The 25,963-nt window shown below is 44.5% G+C and overlaps 1 protein-coding gene across 4 annotated transcripts in view; it reads right to left on the bottom strand.

Moving 5' to 3' along the window:
* The window catches only part of RYR3 (ryanodine receptor 3), a 508,658-nt gene that overhangs the window by 216,466 nt on the left and 266,229 nt on the right, over positions 1-25,963 (bottom strand). For all 4 annotated transcript variants that reach the window (XM_041743628.1, XM_041743630.1, XM_041743629.1 and 1 more), the window contains exons 13-19: positions 25,601-25,769; positions 24,123-24,258; positions 22,001-22,096; positions 20,126-20,244; positions 12,656-12,789; positions 10,562-10,803; positions 2,382-2,574 (exon numbers count right to left, since the gene is read on the bottom strand). In XM_041743628.1, the coding sequence (XP_041599562.1) occupies positions 2,382-2,574; positions 10,562-10,803; positions 12,656-12,789; positions 20,126-20,244; positions 22,001-22,096; positions 24,123-24,258; positions 25,601-25,769 (1,089 nt within the window). The remainder of the gene's footprint in view (positions 1-2,381; positions 2,575-10,561; positions 10,804-12,655; positions 12,790-20,125; positions 20,245-22,000; positions 22,097-24,122; positions 24,259-25,600; positions 25,770-25,963) is intronic.

The following is a 25,963-nucleotide window of genomic DNA, read 5'->3' as shown; positions in this document are numbered from 1 at the left end:
ATCTCAAACAATGGTAATATTTAATTTAAATATATTGAATCCATCTACATGAATAGGTTTATAAATATGTACATGCATCTGTACACTGTGTTACTCTGTATGTTTGCAAATATACATTAGCTTATACTATGTATATTTGCCTATTTGTGTCAAATGCCAAAGGCTGAATATCATTTCCAAAGGATAATTCCTCTGTTGGAAGATAGATGAACATGTCTTGGTTTATCAGTCTTCCTGATGTGTTGAGGCCTATCATGGTGCTGTCACTTGGGAAATCCATCCCTGAGATGCTCAGAGCTCTGAGATGGTTTCTTTATGGCCCGAGCACCAGGTATCTGTTCTCTACACCCTTTCTCTCATGGCCTTTTCCAATGGCTTCCCTAGAAACTAGTGTGATTCTTATTTTCTTTTTAAATGTTATTTATTCATGAGAAACACAGAGAGAGGGGCAAAGAAGCAGGCTCCCTGTCGGGAGTCCCATGCAGGACTCGAACCCAGGACCCCGAGATCATGACCTGAGCCAAAGGTAGACAGATGCTCAACCACTGAGCCACCCAGGCGGTTTGTCACCCAAACAATGTGATTCTAACTGTGTTGACTCTAATTTCCCACTCCGTTAACTAGGATCACTTAACAGGAAATGAAAATGACTATGGAAATCTTGGAGAAGAAGACTTATAATGGGGTCTTGTCTTATAGACATTAAAACATATAGTCAGATGAAAATAATTAATATAGCATCTAACTGGTACAAGGGAAGGGGCAGAGCAATGAACACAATAGTTAGCAATAGTATGGAGAAAAATAGCTTGTATAGTATAAATCCAATCTAATGTAAAAATATTGATATGGATAAATAAAAAGGTAATACAATTATCTCTGGGTGGTACAATTTTGGGTTCTTGGTATATCCTTGACTTGCATTATTTTTGTAAAAGGGAAAGACATAAAAACAAGAGAAAAATAAAACTAAGTGTGAAAGTGTAAATCACAAACTGGGAAAAATATTTGAAACCAATAAGCAGTACCTTAAATAGTCTTAACATAAAAAAAGCCCCCAAAATTAATACCAAAAAGGCAGAGAACACAAAATAAAAATATTGGGCTGAGATAATATGTGAGAATAATAAGCATGAAAAATGCTTAATGACACTGGTAATCAAATAAATAGAAAATGAAAACTTAAGTTATAATTTTCTCAAATTGGCAAAGATTAAAAATAACCAATAACAAAAGTTAATGAACATCCAATTGGTTGGGTATTCCCATTCATTGCTTTAAGTTATATTACAGGCACAAATCCTTTACCTGAAAATCTAGGAGTTGTGTTTCAGACTTCATAGTTCTTTAGATTTTAAAAAAGAAAGTATACATAGTATGTATTAAATAGAACCTCCAGCCAAGTGAGGGGCTATATCCCATAATTGAACACAGTAGTATTTCTACAATTAAATATGTAATTATTCATAAGAAATGGAATAAATGAAAGACTAGCAGCAGCCTCATTTCTGTTGATGACAGTTTTACCACAAAATGAATTCAGGTCAGAGTCTGTAGTGAAATGAGTTATAAAGAAACTTACTGTTTCAGAGCTTTTGAGATTTCAGAATTGTTGATCATGATTTCTGAACTGTTCCATACAATCTTCCTGAAAATCTACTTGGCTATGTGATTATAAGTGTAGATTTTAATAACTTTTGACCTACTTTTAGGAGGATCTTAACAGAAATGCAGACAGAGTTATGCTCAAGGATGTCCATAAAGATAAAAATGGAATCAGCATGAAAGTCTAACAACAAAGTAATGTCTATATTATGGGACATCCAGATAAAAGGATATTATATGGCTATAAAAATTGTTTTAAGAGGATACTTAATGACTCAGGAAAAGGCTCATTAATGTATCATTAAATGAAAAATAATCAAGACATAAAACTTCATATTCAGTGTGATGTCCATTAAAAAAGCCCCATATTTGTGTAGAATAAAAGGCTTGAAAATACACCAAAGTATCAGCAGACATTAGAGTTAAATGTTGGAATCATGGATAATATTGTCTTATTTATAACTGTATCTTTCAAATTTTTAATACTGAGCATTTAATTTTTAAATAATTATTAAAGCAAGGTTCCACATAGATCTTATCTTACTATATGAGTACATGATAAACCCTTGGCAGTAGGTATGTATTCAACAAGTATCTATTGAGTTAGTGACTCTGGATTGCTCTCCTGCTTTCACTATTATTTGGGGAGGGGAGTATGCAGGGAAGTTGCTCATGGCATGGAAGTCCTGAGAGACAGTACCATGCTTCCCAGCTCACAGGAGAGGTGGGGAGGTGGGCTAACAGCTACTCTTCATGAAATCACAGCCATCACTTACTTGACACCTGCAGAGAAGCTCACCACAGGGAAGAAGAGCCCATCTGTGTTGAAGTTCTCAAACATCCCCTGCACAGGTTGCCCGTTGATGCGGAAAGAGATGCTGGGCACTCCGAGGTCAAGGCAACAGCTCACCACGTCATCTGATCTCAGGAGGTGCTGGTTGATGGACGCTACGGCTCTGGGTATGCGGCCTGGTGAGCAAAGAACAAGAAGGCATTTGGGACTCTGAAGAAGGTGCTCGTAGGCCCCCTAGGGGAGGTGGGGAGGTATCATGGCACACAGGAGGTCTACATATGCTATTGCGTTGGAAACACAACTTGGCTTTCCCCGTGACGTGAGCAAGGAGAAATGACTTCTGGAGCTTGTGAGTAGGCAGCCCGAGACAAGAGGAGTCTCAGAGGACACCCTAAAGCTGCCAGCAATGAGAACAAACATGAATTCAACCTCCTCAACATGTGCTCAGAATCTGGCCTGGTGTCTGAAATAATGGACAAATCACTTTCTTGGGTGTGGGTCCTGGGGTATGCGTGTGCGTGCACTGTCTATGACCATGTCTATGACCATGCTGTCTTCTATCTCCTCTTAGAGATAGGGCCACTTTGACACTGGATGCAGGAGCCATCAAAGCGAGTAAAAGCAAGGTCATCCAGCCGTTAAACTGTGCAGCATAGTTTGCTTGCTTGTTTTAAAGAATTCTAATAGTTCATACGAGCAGGGAAAATCTTGGTCCACTATATACTGTGTGGGTGGGTTTTGTTGCTGGTTACTGCATATCTCTTTCATAAGATGATCTGTCACTTCCTGACCTTAGAGTCATGAGAAGATCACCCCTCAGTATTTCTGTGTCATAGCATCTCATTCTGGAAGTTCTGAAAGTAAACAATTGTTAAGTCCCTCACACATCCCCCTACCAAGTTTATGATTCTATTGGCAAGAGGGCAGTGGAGAAGCAGAAGGGAGGAATTAAAATGGAGTTTTAGGCAAAAAAAATTTATAAAAATCTTATTTTTTTAACTACAGAATTAATACATCTCCATTACAAATGTTCATCATACATACAGAAAAATTAAAAATATAAATAAGGAAACAATGTAACTCAATAAAAAAATGCTTCTACTTTCATATACACATATACACTTTTCATCCAAACTAGGATATTGCAGGGTTTTGTGACCATTTTTTTCTACTTATCCCATCACATATATCTGATTATATAATGGAATATTAATTAGAAACTGCATGTTAATGGCTTCATAATATGCCATAAGGTCATTAAAAACCCTCTTATGATGGGTACGTGAGTTGTTTACAAATTTCGTGTACATAACTATGCTATATGATATCTCTAATCTCAGCTTAGAATCATTTAATGTTTCCAGGGGTTACTGCTATTCTAGTGGTACATTCTAAACCAAGAGGTGATATTAAACTAGTGAAACTACTATACTCTCCTAAATAAAAATATTAGGTATCCCTTTCTGGTTGTTGTAGCCAAGTGACAAAACCATCTCATATTTCTTCCCACTTTTCAGCAAACATTAATGAGACTCTACATGGTGCCAGATACTGTGTGTGGAGTAGGGTATCAAGGACAGAAGATCCAGTTCCTGTCCCCAAGAGATCCATAATCTAGTGGGGGAAATAAACATTAAAAAAAAAAAAAGAATTACAATTCCATGTAATTTTTGGAACAAAGATGTTCACAAGATAATGTTTTCTAAGATAGAAGAAGGTTTGCCAAGTTGGCCTAGGAGCATGGGACAAGATTGAAAGGATCAAAGGTCCACTAGATAAATAACAGTATTCCAGATGGAAGGAATGGTTTACACAAAGGGAATGTATGACATAACCCACCGAACGGCCAGGGTTTGATACCGTAGGAAGGTCGGGACTGGTGGGGGCCTGAGGAGGAGATGCAGTAGGGGAAACAAAGCTGCACCTAACACACAACTTGGACTCTTTGCACCACACTGGTGCAGTGACACATAATGATGTATGCAATGCACGCTGGCCTGGGACGGCCTTGGACTTGGCTTTTGTAACTTCATATCTTGCTTCATTCCTGAGAATGAGGAACAAGTCAGTTTAAAACAAAGGAATCTAAGCCAAACTTGAAGAGCACATAGGTTGGACTCCTTTCCAGCTTCTCTATTTGAGGAGTCTGAGTACTTGTGGTTCCTTTTTCAGAGTGTAGGTATCCCCCACACATCTTTTCTTCCTTAATGGAGGACACTAAATAAAACTCAACAAATCTTGCTACATTGGCCTCATTCTCAGTATTTCCTATTTTCCCATTAAAAACCAATCTTTCGGGATCCCTGGGTGGCGCAGCGGTTTGGCGCCTGCCTTTGGCCCAGGGCGCGATCCTGGAGACCCGGGATCGAATCCCACGTCGGGCTCCCGGTGCATGGAGCCTGCTTCTCCCTCTGCCTGTGTCTCTGCCTCTCTCTCTCTCTCTGTGACTATCATAAATAAATAAAAAAAATTAAAAAAAAAACAATCTTTCCTGCTTTGAATGCTTCTTTTTCCTTTAGTTTAACTTTTGCATGTTATCACTGTAGTCGTTTGAAAAACATCCAAGAATTTCTGCAAATTTGAGAAAACCACGAAGTAAGTGAAATGCTCAGTTGGTCAACTAATGTTAAAGGTATTCAGATCTTTGCTGGATAAAAATACAAATCAGGAGGCCTTTACTGTCCTGGGTCTCATATAAACTGGGACAAACTGACAGCGTTGAATTTCCATGCTAGCGCCCTCCCTTCCCACCCACTCAGACTGCGCTGTTGGCGTCTGTGCTGGCCTGAGCCTGGGCCAGTAAAGGTTCAGAGCAGCTTTCAGGAGGGATCCTCTTCATCTATAGCAGGGCTTTGATGTCATCAGGAGCTGGCTTCCAAGCTTTATTTAGCCTTTAATATGCCATCGTTGCCAAGTGCCTTCCCGAGGAATGGCAGCTAGGAGGATTTCTCCTGTCTGGTATCCTTTTTTGGTGGAAAACCACCACCACAACTAAACACTCATATCCTTGTGGTAAACGTCACTGCCTTTTCCGAAACTGCTTTATTCTAAGAGAATGGGGACCAAGTAGAAGATGCTGCTACAACAGTAAAATCATCAACACAAAAAGCAAAATCAGGGTTTGAACCTATTTTTAAAACATATGCATGGGGGCCCCTGGGTGGCTCAGCGGTTGAGTGTTTGCCTTCGGCTCAGGTTGTGATCCCAGGGTTCTGGGATCAAGTCCCACATTGGGCTCCCCATAGGGAGCCTGCTTCTCCCTCTGCCTGTGTCTCTGTCTCTCTCCCCGGCCTCATGAATAAATAAATAAATCTTTTTAAAAAAATAATAAGAAGAAAAGTCGCAGTACTGAGTTATTAAAATCAGTAAGTCCCTTTATTGAAGACAGTGCCCCAAAATAATCACTTTCCAATATGTTTAATGCGGCTGACCTTCTGAGGAAGGGACGCAAAGTAGTGGTAGAGCGTAAGCCTTCTCAACTACTTTTCAAGACAGAAGAATTCCGTAATCCTAGTGACCACCCACTGAAGCAGCTGGGGAGTCCTGCGGCCTCTCCCTGTCTGAAGAACCTGCCCCTCACTCAGAAGCCGGGGCCTACCTAGAGGTCCCAGGAAGCTCGGAAAGGCCATTCCATTCCAGCATTTGAAGATAAAGGAAAAACCCACTTTATCGTATGCTGCACATCTTCAAATTAACCCAAGGATATATTACTTCAGGATTTAGCCTCTTCTGATGAGTAATGTAGGCAAATGGAAACACTAATGGTCAGCATTTCCACTGCCCCAGGCACTGCAGAGTTTGGCACTCTAATGTAAAACACAAACACTTAGGCATTTGGAAGGAGGGAGGATCTAAACACCAAACACGTAAAAATGCTGGTGTTCCACAGCCACTCGGGCTCCTCGCCATATAGCACCAGGGCTGGAAAGGTCTGAGTCATGGTGGCCTGTGTCTTGACAGATGAACCCCGGGACTTGTTTCAGCAGGAAGACAGTCAAAGACCCTCTCAAACAAATTCGACTGGGGAGCTAAATGATGTAAAATTTTAAAAAGTCAGAAGTCATAATAAATCAAGAAATGCAATTTTACTCCATTCATTTCCTGCAGCACTTATCACTTGGGATGGGAAATTCCTCTGCTTATTCCAATCCTGCAAGGAAGAGAATTATTAAAGGGAAAGGTGGCTCTCAGTTTCCTCCTGTGAAACTGCCCTCCCTACCCAGGAACATACTAGATGCTGCTGAGGGGCTGAGTTCATCCCACTGGCAGTCCTGAGAGGCTACTTGAAGGCTCTGTCAGGAGAGGGAAAGCAATGTCAGGACAAGAAAGGGCCAGTCCTCTGAAAGGAACCTCCTAGCAGCCGAGCAGATTAAGGAGCCTGGAGGGTGGGCTAGCAGGATTGAGAAGGGGGTTATTTCTACAGCTGATGCTTGAAAGTGACTTCATGGGCTTCAGTGGCTAAAGACCTATTAAGATGGCCTTTACCTTACACAGAGAAAAGCTCATTTATAATCCTAGGATGTTGCTTGAAACTTCATTTCCCATTTGGCATTGGCCTCTGGTGTTCCCTTAGGATGGGGCTGCTCTCATGGTCTCCAGGGAGGGACACACAACTCTGGCTATTGTTTTTATGATTACAGGGGGGTCCATAGACAATAAGGGATGGGACTTTATATTTACTGGGTATCTAACACATGCCTAGAACTTCATGTTCCTTCCTTCATTTATTCATTTAGACATTTTTTAAGAAAATACTTTATTTTAAAAATTTATTTTATTTTAGAGACAGAGAACGAGAGTGCCAGTGGGGGGAGGAGGACAGGAAGAGGGGAGAGAGGGTCTCAAGCAGGCTCTGCACGAACCTGATACAGGGCTCCATCTCACAACCCTTAGATCGTGACCTGAGCCAAAATCGAGAGTTGGACTCTTAACCGACTGAGCCACCCACGTGTCCCACCTCATTTAAATTTCATAAGAGCCTGTATCCTCTTCATTTTATTTTAAGATTTTTTATCTATTTATTCATAGAGACAGAGAGAGAGAGAGAGAGAGAGAGAGAGAGAGAGGCAGAGACACAGGCAGAGGGAGAAGCAGGCTCCATGCAGGGAGCTCGACGCGGGACTCGATCCCGGGTCTCCAGGATCACACCCCAGGCTGTAGGTGGCGCTAAACTGCTGCATTACCAGGGCTGCCCTCCTCTTCATTTTATTTGAAGAAGCCAAGTCTCTGGAGGTTAAGTAATTTGCTCAATGTCAAAAGTCAGGAAACAGAAGAACGGGGAGTTCAAACCCAGGCACAGCTCCAAAGCCATGCTGGCTGTTTCTTCTTGACTCTTTCCAGTGACAAAGTGATAGTAGCACCATAATTCCCTCCAAGGATGACAATATCTATTGCACTTTTAGAAGTACGTTAAAGATCGGTTCAAGGCAGTAGTTTAATTTCCACATACAGATAAGTTTAAAGTCAACGGCCCTAGGCATTTACATCTTAAGGAAAAGGAGAGAAACTGTCATGATGAGTTCCCAGTAAATCTCCCTCGTCACTCTCCACTCCCTCCTGCAGGACACCAAAGCACCATTTCATTTCTTCATCCCACAATTATCCTTTCATGAGATAGTCTGAAATTCAATGCTGTCCTGGTGGGAGTCATTAGCAGAGACCTTATTTCTTCAGCTGAAGCACATGTTGGCATATTTACCTGCAGTGCCTCCTACCAAATAGATGCTCCCCATGGGTGGGCTGGGGAATTCAGAATGATGCCGGACCCCAGGAAGCTTTGTGCTTTAATGATCACTAGAGGTGTAAGTCTTGCAGACATGGTTTCTCCACATCTCATCAGACACTGAGGACAGAGGAGCTGAAGTTCTTTGAACGCACTCATACGGCGTTATATTACTAAGTGCAGGTAGTGTTCAGAGAGCCACTAGCAGCATCTGAAGCACTGAACACCAACCCGTTTCCCCTATCACCAATTAGAAGGGCTACTGCTTGTGATGACTGGTATGGGCTCAGCACCTCTGGCTTCCTGGTCTTCTGGAGAGACAAGAGGGATGATAGGAGTGCTGCCCACTCCTGGAATGATACACAACTAGATGGATATTCAGATTTTAAATGCAAACAGTAATCTTCTCTGGATGCACTGGGTTCTCTGTCTTCTGACTCACTGATGTATTCATTATGCAAAATTTCATGAAGGGATCCACTAGGTGTCCCATGCAGTGCTACAAAATCTAGGAAGGACTGAGTAAAATTTTTCCTTTGAGAATGGTTTCTCTTTAAAACAAGGTCCAATCTGCTCCATCCCATAGTCTAGGTGTCCTTCATATTTCCTTAACCAATCCCCAGGCAGAGTTCTCTTCAAGTGTAGCTTGGGATTGTAGCTTGGGTTATGGTGACAAGATGGCAGGAGATGAGCAACACTCAGCAGGCAGCAGGGGAATGATTTTTCTCAATCCCACTCACTCCCTCACAGATTCGACCCTACCAAACTCAGAAGATGTAGATGTGTGTAAGCCTAAGAACTCTTTTCTTTTTGTTTTTTTTTTTTTAAGATTTTATTTATTTATTCATGAAAGACACAGAGAGAAGCAGAGACAAAGAGGGAGAAGCAGGCTCCTCACAAGGAGCCCAATGTGGGACTTGATCCCAGGACCCCAGGATCATGACCTGAGCTGAAGACAGATGCTCAACCGCTGAGCCACCCAGGCATCCCAGAACTCTTTCTTTTCAAATCACTTCCCCAAAGACTCTGAGAACCTTCGCACATCTGCTGATAACCTACACTACAGTCTACTACCACTACCATACAGCCAGACACAGTGACTCCATGCACCAAGAAGGGCTCCATTCCCCACAAAGATGGAACCAAGAAAGGGTAAGTTGGGAGGATAAGAGATCAACAAGACAAAGCTTTTACTTCACTCTAACCCATCATCCTACCATTTTGTATCTGCTTTTGTCTGCACCATGCTGTCCCCCGGGACATACAAAACATGGACAGAGATTTTTTTCTTCTTCCCGCAAATGATCCAGGATAAATAAATATATAAATAAATAAGTTGACACCATTCCCAAAAGTTTTAAAATGTTTTTACTGAATGTACAACAGCACACAAAAAAAAAAACCTTCTAAATAACCAATATGGAGCAACTGAAAATATAGACCAACTGCAAGAAACAGAATCAGAACCCAAGCTGATGGTTTTCACCTGAAAGCTGAGGGATGAAGGAAAATGTGATGGGTTATCTACTTCTTAGTTACAAAAGGAAATATATAGGTTTGTGTAGTAGAGACAAATTTTTTCCTCATACTGGGTTTGGGGAAGAATATATGCATGGTTTCTTATGTAAGAGGCATGCTTACATAAGGGATTTCTATAAGGGACACGATGACTCCAACTGCAGTTTTGCAAAAGATACAGATATGACACTCTGTGGACAACAGAACAGGTAGGGCTCTGGTTCTGAGTGAAAGCCTACAACTTAGTCCCTCCATTTTCATCCAGGCAGAAGCTAAGCCATTCCTCCAGGCATAGGCCATGGACATGCATAGGGAAAAAGCATTAGTGTATTTTTAAAAATGAAGCTTTGAATTGTTTTTAAGTGGCATTTACAACACGTGGGGCACAGGTCCAGACATTTTATAAAGCGTATCAAGAAGCAACATGCTGCAATGACATGATGATGGACTTGTATAGTCAGATCTAGGTCCCTCTCAATGTGACGTTGAATACATCACTTAAATATCTTGTGCTGTTTCCACATACGTAATATGAGATCAGTATTATCTACATTAAGGGATCATCGTACAAATGAGGAAAAATAATGTGCAAAAGGTATGCAGCTCACTGCCCAGTAAATAAATGTTGAGTCTCTTTCCCTGTTTGACTATATAGTCCTGAATCCATGCAATAATGATTGTAGACACTGAGCTTGAGAACCGTTAGATGCTCCACACTAGATCCCCCAGCTGGAAGTACCAGAGTCATGGTTTAAAAGCAGGACAGTCTCCTTTCAGGTCTGATGCTCTTCCCACCTATATCACTAGTTGAGACTCTTGCGTCTGTATCATTTCAACAGAAAATGATCATGGCAGCTTGAACAATCAAACCTTGATCATCCTCAGTAAGAGGAAAGGGGCCGAAGCCTTGGCAAGGTACTCACCTGACCAAAGGTGAAGTCCATCAAAGCCATAGGAGTACAGGTCATCGCCAACACCATTGCCTCCCCACCCTTCTCCTCCGCCAGGGTACGGAGCATAGCCTGAGGAAGAGGCCCAGCCCACCCGCAGGTGTGTGGGCTCAGCTGTTAGGAAAGGGTCCACCTGGTCGATGATTAGCTCGAAGTACCACTTCTTGTACTGCGCAGAGCCCTCAGCAACTCCCAGGAAGATGTTGGGCCGAATGCTGAAATTAAACATGACACAGGTGGCATCTACAGACTCCCAAGCACTGAGAAAACCCAAGAGCAAGTTGAACAGGATCACAGGATGCACTGTCAGTTGAAGGCAAGAGAAAGTTTATGGTTTTTGTATTCTAAAGTAGAAAAAGCTTAGAGCCTCTAACACTTGATCAAGTTCTCACTGGGAGGTGTCAGGACATTAATTCTATTTAAAAATATAAAGAATGTCTCCTTATCCCATTCAAGGCAACCAACATTTGCTGAGTGTCAAGCATAGGTAAAAGACACTGAAAATGTCACAGAGCTGTGTAACTACAGACCCTTGTTTCATTCTATAAGTAGAACAAATAACTCAAGTTCCATCTCTGGGGAGTTGGTCCAAGCATCCCTATTCTCACACCGGCAACTCTGTCACCTAAGCATTACTAGGAATGACCTCTTGAAAGCATTAAGAAATCACTGTTAGAAATAAGGGAGACAAAATAGAAAGGGAGGAAGAGAGGGAAAAAGAGAGAGAGAGAGAGAAGGAAGGAAGGAAGGAAGGAAGGAAGGAAGGAAGGAAGGAGGGAAGGAAGGAAGGAAGGAAGGAAGGAACCAGAGAACGACAAATGCTGCATGGAACTACTTTCATGTGAAATTAAAAAAAAAAAAAAATTAAACTCCCAGAAACAGAGAGTAGTAAAGTGGTTGTTGAGGGTTGAGGAGGGGGTGGGATAAAGAGAGGTTAGTAAGAAAGTACAGACTTTCAGCTATAAGATGCATAAGGTCTGAGGACCAACTGTATAACATGGTAACTATAGTTGATAACACTATTGCATAATTGAAATTTGCCAAGAGAGTAGAACTTAAATGCTCTTATGTACACAAAAAAGGTAAATATGTGAGGTGAAGGATGTGTTAATGAACTTATGGGGCAGATCCTTTCACAATGTGTATATATATATATATATATTGTGAATATGTATTATAATATATACATATATGTTAAATCATCATATTTTACACTTTAAATATCCTACAATTTTGTCAATTATACCTCAATAAATAGAGCTGAAAAAAATAAAATTCGACTTAAGATGGCAAAAAAAAAAGGGAGAGGGGAACAGAAGTCCCCCTTCGCCAACTTTGTTAAGGGCTGGAGGATTTAATGTATCGAGCACAAGGGTTCAAAGCTCGGGACAAACCATTTAGAGTTTTTCTGGTTGGAATGCTATTCTCAGATGTCCACTGTGAAGGCTGTGACCCCTTTTGGGTGGGCAAGGGAAAACCAGACTGGTACCAAAAGGAAGTCCGTGTGGATGGCTCAGGTCTACCCTACACTTCAGAGAAGTTCTTTCCTCACCTTGTAGATTAGGGAACAGGCCCAGGTAGGAAATTGCTAAAGAACCTCAGGCCTGCCTGATGCGAGTTCAGTGAGCTCACATGACTCCCAGCAGGCTAGGACTCCGTGAGCCCGTGCTCTCCAGCCTGGCCTTCACAGGAAACTCTCAGGAAAATGGCCACAAGCCAGAGGATTTGAGAAATCACGCCATCAACATGGGACATCCATTCTATTAAAAGATTTTAAGAAAAAAATAGGTGATATGTTAAAATAAAAATGACTATGTTATAAAGAAGGTATAAGATCCATATTAAGGTGTAACATGAAACATGGCAGACCCTTCAGGTCAAATCCTTCAAACTGTGGAAGGGGTTGGAGTACAAGGCCCTTAAAAAGTACATGTTTGTCCAGTCTCCTCTCATGTGCTGACTTCACCACAGACATGATGGGTGGGCAGCACTGGAGGTCAGATCGGCCTTCTTCCTTTCCTGTCTGGAAAGAAGATTGGCGTTTCAGAATGATGGTTGGGGCCTTACCTTGTCACATCATTAATCAGCCGTGTCTGCAGGAGCAGGTTTCTCCGGGGCAGCAAGTTGTCACAAATCAGATTCTGGTTGGCTCTGACTGCGACCCCATTGCAGAGACAGAGGGAGCACAGCACATCCAGAACCTGCAGCAGGATACAGCCCACCAAACCTTAGGACCACCAGGAGGGCACAGTGGGCAGGACCTGACTGCCAAGGCACATAGAGCAAGCAGGCCTTGGGAAGTAGGGCACCTGGGGACAAGTGGCAGAACCCATTCTGAGTGAAGGCTGCCGTGCCTCCCCAACCAGGCACCCGTGAGCCATGCTGAAGCCTGCCGGGCCTTAGAAAAATGAAGCTGGATTCCTTCCAGCCTCTCTGCCTTCATCTTAGCCCCTTTCCTCCAAACCACGCATGTCATCTATGATCCTTGTTCTGCTAAAACAGGTGGGAGTACGAGCTCCAAAGACAGGCTGTATATCCCAGGGACCAGGCTGAGGCAAGGCATCTGTATGAAATCCTGGCATGACAGCCTCTTGGAGATGTGCATCAGTGGGGGCAAGTGCTAGAAGGTCCTTCACTGGCTTCAAGCCTAAGTCTGCGCTCCCATCCAGCCTTGGGAGTCCTCTGCGCTAAGACCAGTTGGCGTGCTCATACGGCTTTTCATGAAAGGACAAAAGGCACTGTTGGAAAGAAAACCACAGAACCCAAAGGCGTCCCTTAGGTTAAGGTCCCGTCAGAAGCCAAGACTTAATACCTAACCTAATGAATGTAGCTCTAACTAGTCAACATGGAGGTCTGCTCAGCACCAGGACATTCACTGCCAGAGCCCTCCTGTTTCTCTTAGTGGGGGGACCTTCCCTAAGACAATGGATTCTTTGCTAATAATTCCCTTTTCCTTTTATATATATACATTTTTTTCCATTGGAGTTTGATTTGCCAACATGTAGTATAATACCCAGTGCTCATCCCGTCAAGTGGCCCCCTCAGTGCCCATCACCCTTTCCCACCCACTCCCTCTCTGCCTTTATAAACCTTTCCTTTTCTGTGGCCCCTGGGACCTCCCCTCTACTACTAGAAGGGATGCTGCCCAATTTGTGAATCAATTAATAAAGTCAATTAGACTTGTAAAATTTCCTCAGTTGCACGTCTGTTCTGTAATAGTACTCAGGTTCCCCTTTGGCCGAGGTCATGTAGCAGCTTGGGAACCTCACGTGGATCAGGAGAGAGCTTAGCAGGGCAAATTTCAGTTCTAGGGTCTCCTGCTGTGTTGTCATTAAAATTCACCAAGATACCCTTCTATTCCAGCAAACCGGTATTCAGTCGCCTTCCACCTGTTCCACTTCTCCCTCCTAGAGTGAGGACAGACCTGTGAGAGCCCAAGTGGCCCCTGTGTGTGAGAGACCAGCTACCAAGCCACTTCTGTGCCTGTTTTCCAGCTATGTCAGCAATGGGAAGAGCCCCTGGCCTTGTGCCCACCCCGTCTCCTTGTGCTGCATCCTCTTGCATCGAGTCAGTGTTCCTGTACCGACAGAGCAAACTGTGCTGGGCTGGGCACCGCTCTTCCTACTACGGGGAGGAACGGGACAGGCTCGGTCTTGGCTGTTGCATGCCAGTCTTTCAAACTGGCCACGAAGACTCAGCGCTTAGTGAGGTTGGATGGCCTCAGGTTGTTGGCATTAGTATCTGTAATTACTACAAACCAATTTTCGACCTGACTCCCTGGATGTCAGTTCTGTTCCAGATATATACGAAGCGCATTTGTGGGACAATCAGGAAAGAATCCCAAAGGCGATTTAACGGAGAACTCTCACGCTGCCACTCAGCAAAACATATTGACCATGGAACTGGAAATCCGGAGGATAATTTCTCATTCTAAGAAAAGAGCCACAGATGGCCAGGAAATTAAATACTTATCATCCAGCCTATCACATATTTTCATCCATCCTGCCTTGGAGTGAAGGCTGTGGGAGCCTGGCTGGCACACCGGGCGGAGAGCAAAGCTTCATCCCCACACCACTGAACAGCAAGGGGAAAAATGGCTCTGTGAGAAGCACCAGCCAAACACTGTCTCACCTATAAATAAACGATGCCATAAAGCAACAGGGCTGACATTGTTTGGGCTTCGTTGTGGAAGGCATTTCTTAGGGTAAAAGGGGGGGGTGGGTCAAACTTCTTTTTCTAGTAAACTTTAAATGGGTTCCCCTAAAGATGGAGGAAGCGTAGACAAGGCGAGTCGACCACAGGGGATGCACAAGCATCGAGTCTAGAGATCATCTGTACCTCTGCTGGGAGTGGGGGGAAACCTTAGCGACCTCTGGGACAGGGGGCCAGCTGCAGCAGGTCCTGCTTGCAGCTACCAAGCGCCATTTCCTTCTAGTCCTGAGCCCACAGGGACTACATTTCCTAGCCTCCTCTGCAGCTATGTGGGCTCATGTGACTGAGTTGTGGGCACTGGAGAGTGAGGGGACATGACCTATCCCGCTTTTAAGCCTGGTCTTTCTTGTACTCACACCCTTTCTAGCTGGACGTAGAGCCCCATGGAGAGATTACAAAGCTCTGGGTCTCCTTACTACAGGTGTGATCCGAAGCCCCAGCATCACCTAGGAGTGCCCCCTGCACCCCACCCCTGGCAGACTCACCAACGAGGGCTTTCACTTGAACACAGTGGGCAAGCACATTGCCATCCCCTAAGCTCTGCTCTAGAGGATGCTAGAGCCACTCCACGGAAGGAACCCATATCTCCTGAACAACCGTGTAGACTGGAGCCCTCCCACGGATGGGTCTGGGGCTGTGGTGTGAGCAAAAATAAATCTTCCCTATGAGAATTTGGGGTTGTTGGTCTAGGAGTCAGACTTCTCTAATTTATACGCTGGCTCAACTTCAGGATTTCCTAGGTTCACCTTGTGGAGGCCACTTGCTTCTGGTTGTGATCATTTTCATTACTGACACCACAGTTCATTCAAGAGCCTCTCAGTTTTTTTCGTCTCTGCTAGGCTCTACCCTAAACACAGGCTTATGTGGGAATTTTCCCTTAAAAAGAAATACCTATTGTATATCCATGGAAACATCACCTGGCTATTGCATTTTGCCCTTCAGCTTTTTTATCTATAAAAACAGCTCCCTGCTAAAATTCACTTACTGTATGTAAATGCTGTAAAAACACTAACTGTACTTCGTGATTTTTAAAAAATCAAGTCCCATATTTGAAAAGTGAGGATTCTGGAGCCCCTGAGGAACAGGTTTTTTTCTTGCTGTCAATGTGCACTAGGTGGCTGGAAACACCTCTGTATTGCCTTGGCTGCCTGGGAGCTCAGAGATGATTTAGCAATTGTGAAGAGGTTGATGGTTTGCCTACCTATGTTCTATCCTCACCCCAACTCAGGCTAAACCTTCAATTCTGATTTATACTTTCTCAGGACCAATGATGTTACTATTTTACCATATAGTTTTCTCACAGGTGGCTCCAAATCCTTACAAGAATAAAAAAAGTTTATCTGTGACAACACTGATGAGATCTGAAGTGAGAGAGTTTTGGGAGCAAGTAAAAAGGGCACATTTTATTTTTATTATGAGATGCCTCCTCTGTGGGAGAATTAGAAGGTAACTTACAATGTCCAACAATCGTTCTTTTTACCAAACAATAAAAATTATTGCTACTAATATAGTGTGTTTCTTACCATCAATAAGCCATCTGTTGGATAGGACAAGGCCTGTACACATGGGTGAGCTTCCAGCCAAGGTGAGATGGGAACGGATTCCGGGTTCCTTCCTTTATTCATGTTCCTTCCTTTTATCCATTCCTTTTATTCACCTTCCACAGCCCTGTATGAAATGCCTGCCATGTGTAACATATGAGCTTGGCATTGTGGGGAATATGAGTTGGTCCTCGCCCTGAATCTCGCCCAGAATCTGCGAGGGAGATCTGTGCGTAAGCACAGCAGTAGTGAAAGGCGGAGCAGAACCACTGAGGAAAGGTGTGCTACGTGTGTAAGATTTGCAATGAGGAGACCATGTTCAACTAGAATCAGAAAGAAAAAGCTTAATGGAAGGAGTGGCATTTGAACAAAGTATTGAAGGGCAGACAGAATTTTGATGGGTCCTCAAAAACTAAGAAGTGAGGAGATGGGGAGGAATGGGCAAGACAAAGTCATTAAGAGGTTGAGGGGCAGGGTACACTGAGGGGATGGCATGTTGCCGGCGTACCCATTCCTGTCCGTTTCACTCCAGAGGTTGTGTTCTTTCCCTTTTTTTTTTTAAAATTTTTATTTATTTATGATAGTCACAGAGGGAGAGAGAGAGGCAGAGACACAGGCAGAGGGAGAAGCAGGCTCCATGCACCAGGAGCCCGATGTGGGATTCGATCCCGGGTCTCCAGGATCACGCCCTGGGCCAAAGGCAGGCGCCAAACCGCTGCGCCACCCAGGGATCCCCTGTTCTTTCTCTTTTAAAAAGATTTTACTTATTTATTCATGAGAGACACGCAGAGAGAGGCAGAGACCTAGACAGAGGGAGAAGCAGTCCGATGTGGGGCTCCATTCCAGGACCCCGGGGTCACGCCCTGAGCCAAAGGCAGACCCTTAACCACGAAGCCACCCAGGTGTCCCTCCGTCAACCTTTCTGACCTTAATTTGATCATGCTTTAGATGAGTGGCAGTGCTTTCCGTGGCAGGGACAGACATATAAGAAGGGAAAAATCTTAGTGAAGAGAATGCACAGTAATGGCCACTACTATATACACTCCTTGTTCCCAATCTGTGATTGGAGTTGAAATTATGCAAAAAGGGGTTCCTCAAACCCACGAGATGTACAAACTTTTTGAAAAGAAAAATGTCACGACCCCAAAGACCCTGGATTGGACCCATAGGGGCCTTCACACTCCAGTCTCAGAAACACTGACTGGTATAAAAATGCCTTCTAATTATGAATTCTTCATGGCACACTTCTGTATTTAGAGAACTATGAGAATAAGAACACACAATTAAAAATATTCTCACAGAACATGTGGATCCCAAAGAACATATTCACCAACCGCAGTTCTGAGAAACACTGGAAAGAACATTTAACTTTGGTGAGTAGGAGACCCACCAAAGTCTGGTCCTAATCTGTCATGAATTAGCGGTGTGGCCTCTGGCAAATGGCTTCACGTCACAGGGCCCATGTGCCAGATCTGCCTCTGGCCCCGTCGGGTGGAAATAACAATGCTACCTCAGGGGGTCATACAGAGAACGAAGGAACATGCAGGTCAACATGAAGGATGGTACCTGGCATCTGTCAAATGCAAAATAAATGTTAGCTCTTGTCATTGTCATCATTATTGCTGCCACTGTATGAAGAGCCGTGAGGTGCCTGGTGGGTCTAAAATTCTATCTATTCTCAGGCATCGTCTCCATGGAAAGCTAAGTGAACAGATCAGAGACACTCAAAAACCCAGGACTGACAAAAAGGAGCGGCCAGGATAGCAGAACACTACGCTGGGAGAGAAAACATTACAACAGAAGCGTGGCCTTCACCTTGTTTACAAAACGACCACAAATAGCCCTTGGTGATGAGGTGACACGGATCTCTCTTCGAAAAGAAAAGTTACCCACTCGGGTAACTTCTAAGGGAAGGCCTGAATTCATGGCAAGACAACCTTCATCCAAAAATCTATCAAAAGGCAGAAAAGGGATACATCCTTGAGGAGACTCTTATTTTTATTTTTAAATTTATTTTTCTAAAGGTTTTATTTATTTATTCATAAGACACAGAGAGAAAGGCAGAAACGCAGGCAGAGGGAGGAGCAGGCTTTCTGCAGGGAGCCTGATGCGGGACTTGATTCCGGGATCCCGGGGTCACAACCTGAGCTGGAGGCGGACGCTCCACGGCTGAGCCATCCAGGCGTCCCGTGAGAAGGCGTTTGTGCATGGAGAGCATCTCGCCTGAACTTTCACAACGTTGCCAGAATCTCTCAGACAGGGCCTGGCTCTGGCAGACTAAAGACTGCTCTGCTCGTCCACCCAGGTAACGTGTCAGACCAGGTACTGACTTGTCACAAAGTCCCTGGCTCAGTCAGCCTCAGATTTCCCAGCTCTGGAAGGGGCAGAGCAGCAACCAGCTTGCCACCGAGTGAGCTTCTGGCTGAAAGAAGCCACGACAAAGCTGGTCACCCACCCAGCGTGATCTGTGGTATGATCATAAAGCAGACCCAGGAGATGAGACAAGAGCAGCTTTTCTGCGGTCAGAGAGCTCCCCCGACATCTGCACGTAGCTCATGGCTCAGACCCCGGGGCACTTGGGTGCTTATCAGTTACTCTTACTGATCTTCGCAGGCAGGAGAGAACACGTTGGTGCTCATGCTGGCCTGCCGCCGAGCCCCACGCCTTTCGATTCACCACCTTTGGGAAAGCAGTCACAGGCCCTGCATATATTTCTTTCCATTCCTTGCCAAGCAACTTCGCAGATGCTAAGGACTATGGCTCTTCTGCTTCCTAAGGAAGACACACCTAAGCAACGCTGCAGAGGCTTGTTCTCCTGGACCCACCGAGATGTGTCTCAAGTGAGCAGTGCCCCCCAGTGACAGGGCCATTGACCAGCTGGACCCTTCTCCACTCTGTGCAAGCACAGCTGCTGCCCCTCACTTCATCTGCTCTTGAAACACACTCCCCTCAGCCTTAGAGTACCCCCCTTTTCACTGATCATTCAGTGCAGTAGCCCCCCATCTGCCAGGCACATGCTGAAGGGTCAGGAAAAACCGTACTTTAATAGACTTTCCCCACCGATTGTTCTGTCTTAGACACAGAATTCCACAAAATTAGAGATGCAGAACTCTAAGGTGCCTCAAAAAATCGATAGCGCTTTCTGCCTTAGTAAGTGAAGTGGCGTTATCTCCATTGTGCAGACAACATAACTGAGGCCCCACATCACATAGCTGTTTGGGGTCAAAGAAAAGGACTGGCAGTGTCAGGCCTCGTGCTTGCTCATGCAGAGTCACTTATTTCACTTGGTTTCTCTCAGGGTAAATCTGATTTCATTTAATAACAGGCCAGTTGCCAAGGTTTCTATGCTATTTTTATCTGGTATTTGTGTATCTTCTTTATACTGCTTGATATTAGTGGTTCACTACTGAGTTCCTGGACACGAGGGTGGAAGCCAGTCCTGCCATTGGCCTCGGCCAGACCCCAGCCCAGTGCCCACTACCCTCCACGCTCCCCCGTCATTTCCCTGGGCCTTGACCCCTCCTGGCAGCTACATGCTGAAGGCTGAAGACAATGAGCTGGGTTGGGAAGCTGGAGGAAATAGAAAACACACAAGACCCAGCGTGACAGTCTGGCTTAGGGTCTTTCAGAGCCTCAGTTTCCCAAAGATTTTTTCTACCCTCTCAGATCAAAGCCAAGAAAGCAACCAGCCCACATGGTCTCAGCAACACACACCGGTTATGAAGCAGTAGGGAGGGAAAAGCCAGGTCAAGCCCATGACTGTTTGGGTTCTTCTGACACCCACCTTGTGATTCCGCCCATGCTTATCCAACAGGGAGATGATGGACTTGATGTGGCCCTCTGCTATCAGATTTAAGGCTTCTGGGCTTTCAATCAAGATGCAGTGCAAAACTTCCAAAATACCTGCATGAGTGTCACAAAAATCACCTGCTATGAAATAACCTGCAGAACTGACCATAATTTAGAAACCTAAGTTATGAGTGAAAAGACCATCCTGACGGGACAGAATATTATCAATTCTTTGAATCTATTAAATATTTCTGGCCAGAAGAGAGACTGCAGCCATCTCTGGTAGACTTTAGGAGCCTCTGGGCCTAACTCGTCTGTAACATAGAGGGGAGTTTTATTAGCACTGACCACACCTCCTGCCTTCCTGGACAGACATGGATTTTTTGATGTCAAAATATAGATACACAGCAAATGAAATAATTCAGAGAAAGACAAACACCATATGATTTCACTCCTCTGTGGAATGGAAGAAACAAAACAAAGAAAAAAAGAGGGGGGATGCGAATGGGGAGGTTGGTGGGGGATGAGGGGATGGGGAGGTACACCTCTCTTGATGAGCACAGAAGAATGTCTGGAATTGTTGACTTGCTATGTTGTACACCTGAAACTAATACAATACTGTACGTCAGTTATACTTCAATTAAAAAAAGAAAAAAGTATAGAGAAGCAGCTATAAAATGGAATTCTTAATTTTGTCAGGGCAAGCAATACTTAATTTAAAAATACAGGAAAAAGTAGATGCCCAGTTTACTATAAATTCTAACGGTCTTTGAGAAATTTAGAAAATATTTGGAATGTTCCTCGAATAAGAATTTTTCTAGGAACGATCCCAGAGATTATTCCCATTTTAGATGCATTTGTGTATCAGGCAAACTATACACTCACTAAATAAAGACGGTCTTTGCCCCTTCTCTCAGCATGCTGCATGGTTTTCTGTATTAAGTGAAGGCTTAAGAAAAACTAGCTGGTGCCCCTGTAGCCGGCACCTAAAGGATAACACACTATGATGCAAATAGAAGGGAGGCAGTTGGCCAATATCTTTATTGGTTTTATCGAGAAAATTCTCCTTGATTCTGTGTTTCTTGAGGCTTTTATATATTACTAGGAGTTGTAATCTGGCCCACAGGCCTGAAGAAAGCAGAGGCTTGGGAAGACACATGTATAGGTGGATGGTCCTCCAGAGAGCCTTCCTTTGGTCCGCCTGTCCAAGCTCCAGCCATCTCTACACAATGAAAAAAGCATCAAACCTTTCAAGCATCCCAGAGAGGAGCCTGTATCTGTCACGCTCACTCATCTCTGAGGAAGACAACTGCTGAGCCTCCCTGCAGCCACTTACCTGTGATAATCACTGTCTGGCTCAAATTCCCTGTGAGTCATCAAGAAGGGTTATAGATATGATGTCAAGGGTGACTGAGGTGGGGCAGGAGGACCAGCACATCCTCCTATCCAATGGTCACCCTTCATTCTGCTTCTAACGAAAACAGTCAGGAGAAGCATGTCCAGAGAGAATTTAGAAACCCAGAGAAAAAGAGTACAGAGAGCAGGTAGGAGGCCAGGATCCTGGGTGGGGGGAAGTAATTAGAGGACCCAGGGCATGGGGATGAACACACAAAAGTAAAAAGGGAAACAGAAAAGGAAATCATCGAAGTCTGGGTTAGCGTTGTTAAAAAAAAAAAAGCCATAGTGGTGCCAGGAAGATTCAGGACCTCTTCTTGTTGGGGTCATTATTTGAGGGTTGTTTACAACTCCATGGAAAAAAGAATTATTCGAAGATTCAACTACTTCTTTCCTCCCTTCTTCCCTCCTTCCCTTCTTTAATAGAAAGAAAAAAACCCTTTACCTTCTGCAGTTGTTTCCGGTCAATGCTTACCTGAGGAAGATTCTAGTCTGTCCAATTTGCTGATGAGCCAATCAAGGTTATTAGAGAACTGGGCGCAGTTGTTTCTGTTTCCACGAATGAGAGCAGCTGCAAAGAAGGACACGATTGAACATGTAGGTTACAGGACATGAGGATGGGCGTAAGACCTTGGGAAGCTGTCACATACTGTGCCTGTTTCGCAACTAAAAGGAACTGAGTGTAACAACCTTCCCCTTCCAAGCCCTTTGATACCATCATTTCTAAATCTGGAAGAGTAAAAATCTACCATTCACTCAAATAGTCCAAAGAAACCATGTACCAAACAGCTGCCTACGTGATGGTAACAGGGCAGCAGATGCCCTGCCTCTATGAAGTAGGCGAAAGAGACAATAGGGACACAAACTCAAAACTATTTCACATAGCGATAGGCAAGAAAATCTCTGGTTACTGGTTTAAGAATTCCATTCTTTACACTGTTTTCTCAAACCTCATAGAGATTTGCTATTTTTCAGGGCTTAAGGGATGCATCCCAGTGGAAACGGCTGGAAAGTTTGGTTCAACTCACAGGCAGATAATAAGGAAATGTGAACCTCTAAAATACCTAACACATATCAGCAGATGACAATGGTTCCCAAAGTGTGGTTCCAGGACTGGAATGTGTCACCCGAGAGCTTGTTAGAAATGCAAATTCTCTGGCCTTGTCCCAGAATCAGAAACTGTGGGGATGGGACCCAGCATTGCTGTTTTAACCAGCCCTCCTGATGATTCTGATGCCTGCTCCTGTTTGAGACCCACTGGGAGACGACATTGCTAAGGGAGGGATGGAATATGCTCTCAGGTTTTCACCGAGCTCGAATAAGCAACCTTTCCTCCACAGGCCCGGCCTCTGCAACAAATCCTTGTAAAGTGGCCCCAAGCTTCTTGTCATGCTGCTGGTTTTCAAAGATGGTTTTTATGGATGCTTGAAAGATATCTGGATAGGAAAAGGACTTTAGAGGAAGGTGGAATTCCATCCGATTTCCAGGTCAGCTGCAGCAAAAAGGTTAAGCACAGGGTGCAGGGGATCCATGGGCCTCACACTACAGTTCCAGCATTTACTACATGTGTGGCCTTAGGTAGGTTATGACATTTCTGAGCATCAGTTCCTTCTGATTTATGACTACATGGGTAGCAGCATCTATACCTCAAAGTGTTCTTCTGCGGATCAAAAGGAGATTTTCCACTGTTTGGCACAAAAAGCTCAGTAACTATTGACAACTATTGTAAAAATTCCTGCTGACTTTGAGTCCTACCATTAAAAAGTATTAGAATTGAAAGGGATTTTACAAGGTCATACAGAAGGGTGCAATCCACATGACCCCTGACATCGAGAATGGATCCAATCTGCCATCCCTGGCTCCTATCTGGCCCACTCAACTTTCTATGGAGTTGCTCTAATGGGACATATATTTCAGAGCAAAACCCCAAAATGCTGTTTCAACAACACATCTGGGCAACCACCAGTGGCCACATTTTCACACAGGCCAACACCACCTTCTGAGGCCTTCCACCCACAGCTTGGTGGTGGGGGCCAGTGTGGTGGTGCTGGTTACCGCAGGCCCTGAGACATCACCCCCCACTCTGCATTGTGAGAAGAAAGGCTGGGTGCCGGACCTTCCTGACTCCCTGCCTTTATCTCCCCACCCCCCACCAAAATGAAATAACGAGCAGGCCACTCCAGTAGGAATCACGACCACCCAATAAGTGGTCAGTGAAAGTCGCAGAGCTGAAAACAGTGACCACCTTCACGGGCAGGTGTCCCAGCCTAAACATGGATGGCACTGCGAACACATTCTAGTCTTGTGCCCTTGTTTTAAAGAAGAGGGAACGAGGCTCAGAGAGAGTAAGTGACTGTTGAGGGTTTTATGGGTAGTTTTAGCAAAATGGATCACCACCTGCGTCCACTTGCCACTGCCTTCTTGCCTGAAGTGTGGAAAGCATAATGAGCTGCCGGCTAACAGAATAAGTGGCTGCGTGAGACCGAAAAGGTCAACAAAAGCCTTCCAAGGAGGGAGGCTGGATGACCATCAGCCATCCTGTTGAGACCCCCACCCCCTTGGAAGTCTTCCTAGGGAGAGGCTGCGTGTGCACTTACCCAGCAGTTTGTACAGAAGGTTCAGGATCTCTTTCCAAGCCGTGCCACTCTCCTCCCTTGCAATCCCCGCAAAGTGTGCCACGCTGTTATAGATATTCAAGCGATCGATGCAGTTTAACACAAGGGCCAACATTCCCTGTGAAGGAGAGTTGGGGAAAAAGTGAGAGCTCCCGAAGAAGAAAGCAGGATCCTTTTATCCTTTCCCCTCTCCGTCAGTCACTTTTTAAAGCTGATCACGCTAATGTGCAAACAGACCTTCCCAGTGCCAGTTTGGGTTTTGCTTTTCTTCTTCAAAACAAATATACATTCTTATGCCCCAGAGACATTAAGGAGCATCCATTGAATGCGGGGTGGGATAGTGGGTGTGCCCCCATGTGTCTGACTCACTCGAAGGACGTTATCGGAAGAGGGAGCATGAATGAGTCTCACAAAAGCTTCCTCTGGGTCTGGGGTGACAGGATTCTGACTCACCCAGAAACTGCCCTTGATACAGTCCCTATTTTACTGTTAAATCTCAAGTTAGTTCAAGACATTTCATTCGGATGCACAAGACAACCATGCCTGTGCCCTCCCTCTCCCCTGTCAAAAGGGTAGGATTTAAAGGCAGTAAAACCAAAGTGGGTCTTAACTGCTTTTCTTCTGAATTACAATACTATGCCTCCCAGAGAAAACATCTGTGTCTAGCTGTTCTTAAGGGGATGTAGTTTCAGTAGCCTTCCAGGCATAATGTCCCCAGAGTCAGTCTGCATGGTCGGGAGATGGAGCAGGGACAGGTCCACATGCCACTAACTTGGGAAACGCCCATGGGACAAGCCCTGTCCCAGGAATGGGGACACTGCAGGACTGTGACCATGGCCTGTTGCTGCCAATTCATGTCTGAGTTCAAAGAAGGCATGTGACGTTTCTAAGATCACACCGAGCCAGAGATAGAGCCAGAACTTAAGCCCAGGCCTCCAGAGTCCCAGGTTAGTTCTTCCTTGCATTCAGATTTCACCTCTAGTGATGCAGATGCTCAGGTTTTAAGCAAGACCTGGCTTTATTTGTTATCTTTCAAAACTAAGGTCTTTAGTGATTTCTGATATGGCAGAACCTGAGCATTTATATTTTTCAAACAGGTTTCCCAGGTAGTTCTAACATCTTGTAAAATTTGGGAATTGCAGCCAAAGCCATGCTTTAATTGTTGAGATTCACTGCAAATAGATTTGGGACCTCCAGGCGCACCGCGGCAGTGATGCTTTCAAATGCAGTTTGGTTAGAGTGCCGGTGTATCCTGGTAGTGGGACCACATGTGCTGGACAAGGATGCTCAGCTTCCAAATAATCCTTTCCTTCCCAGCTTCCTTTCTTCCTTGTTCTTTTGTAAATATGCACATGCAGGAGACAAAGCTGACTTGTAATCATAGGGATATTTTAGCTCTGGGAATTTATCTATTGATCCTCTCACAGAGAGAATCTCAATTTTTGATATTTTAGACTTACTTCTTCCTTAAAAAGGTTCTGTCTGTTCTTGAGTGAGCGGAGCTTGTTCTGCTTGTCTTCATGCTGCATCTCCTCCTCTGGGGGCTGAAAGTAGGCAATCAAGTCCTGTAAGGTCTGCAGGACCTCTTCTATGGGCAGAGCGATGGGGGCAGCTGTGCGATTGTTTCCACTGAAAACACAAGACAGACACGGATCAGACCTGGGCCTTTGGCAGGGACCCCGACAAGCACCCACCAGATCCAGGTTCCTACCTGCCCCACACTGGGCACAGTCACTGCTTCCCGCAGCACTCGTTGAGTGACTGACCACACACTGATGTCTGCCAGCCAACAGAGCCACAGAAAGAAATGTTGGATTCGATTT

Source organism: Vulpes lagopus, chromosome 2 (genome assembly GCF_018345385.1).
Source record: "Vulpes lagopus strain Blue_001 chromosome 2, ASM1834538v1, whole genome shotgun sequence".
Taxonomy (NCBI): Eukaryota; Metazoa; Chordata; class Mammalia; order Carnivora; family Canidae; genus Vulpes; species Vulpes lagopus.
The sequence above is the reverse complement of the archived record's forward strand: the minus strand, read 5'-3'. Positions and strand labels throughout refer to the sequence as shown.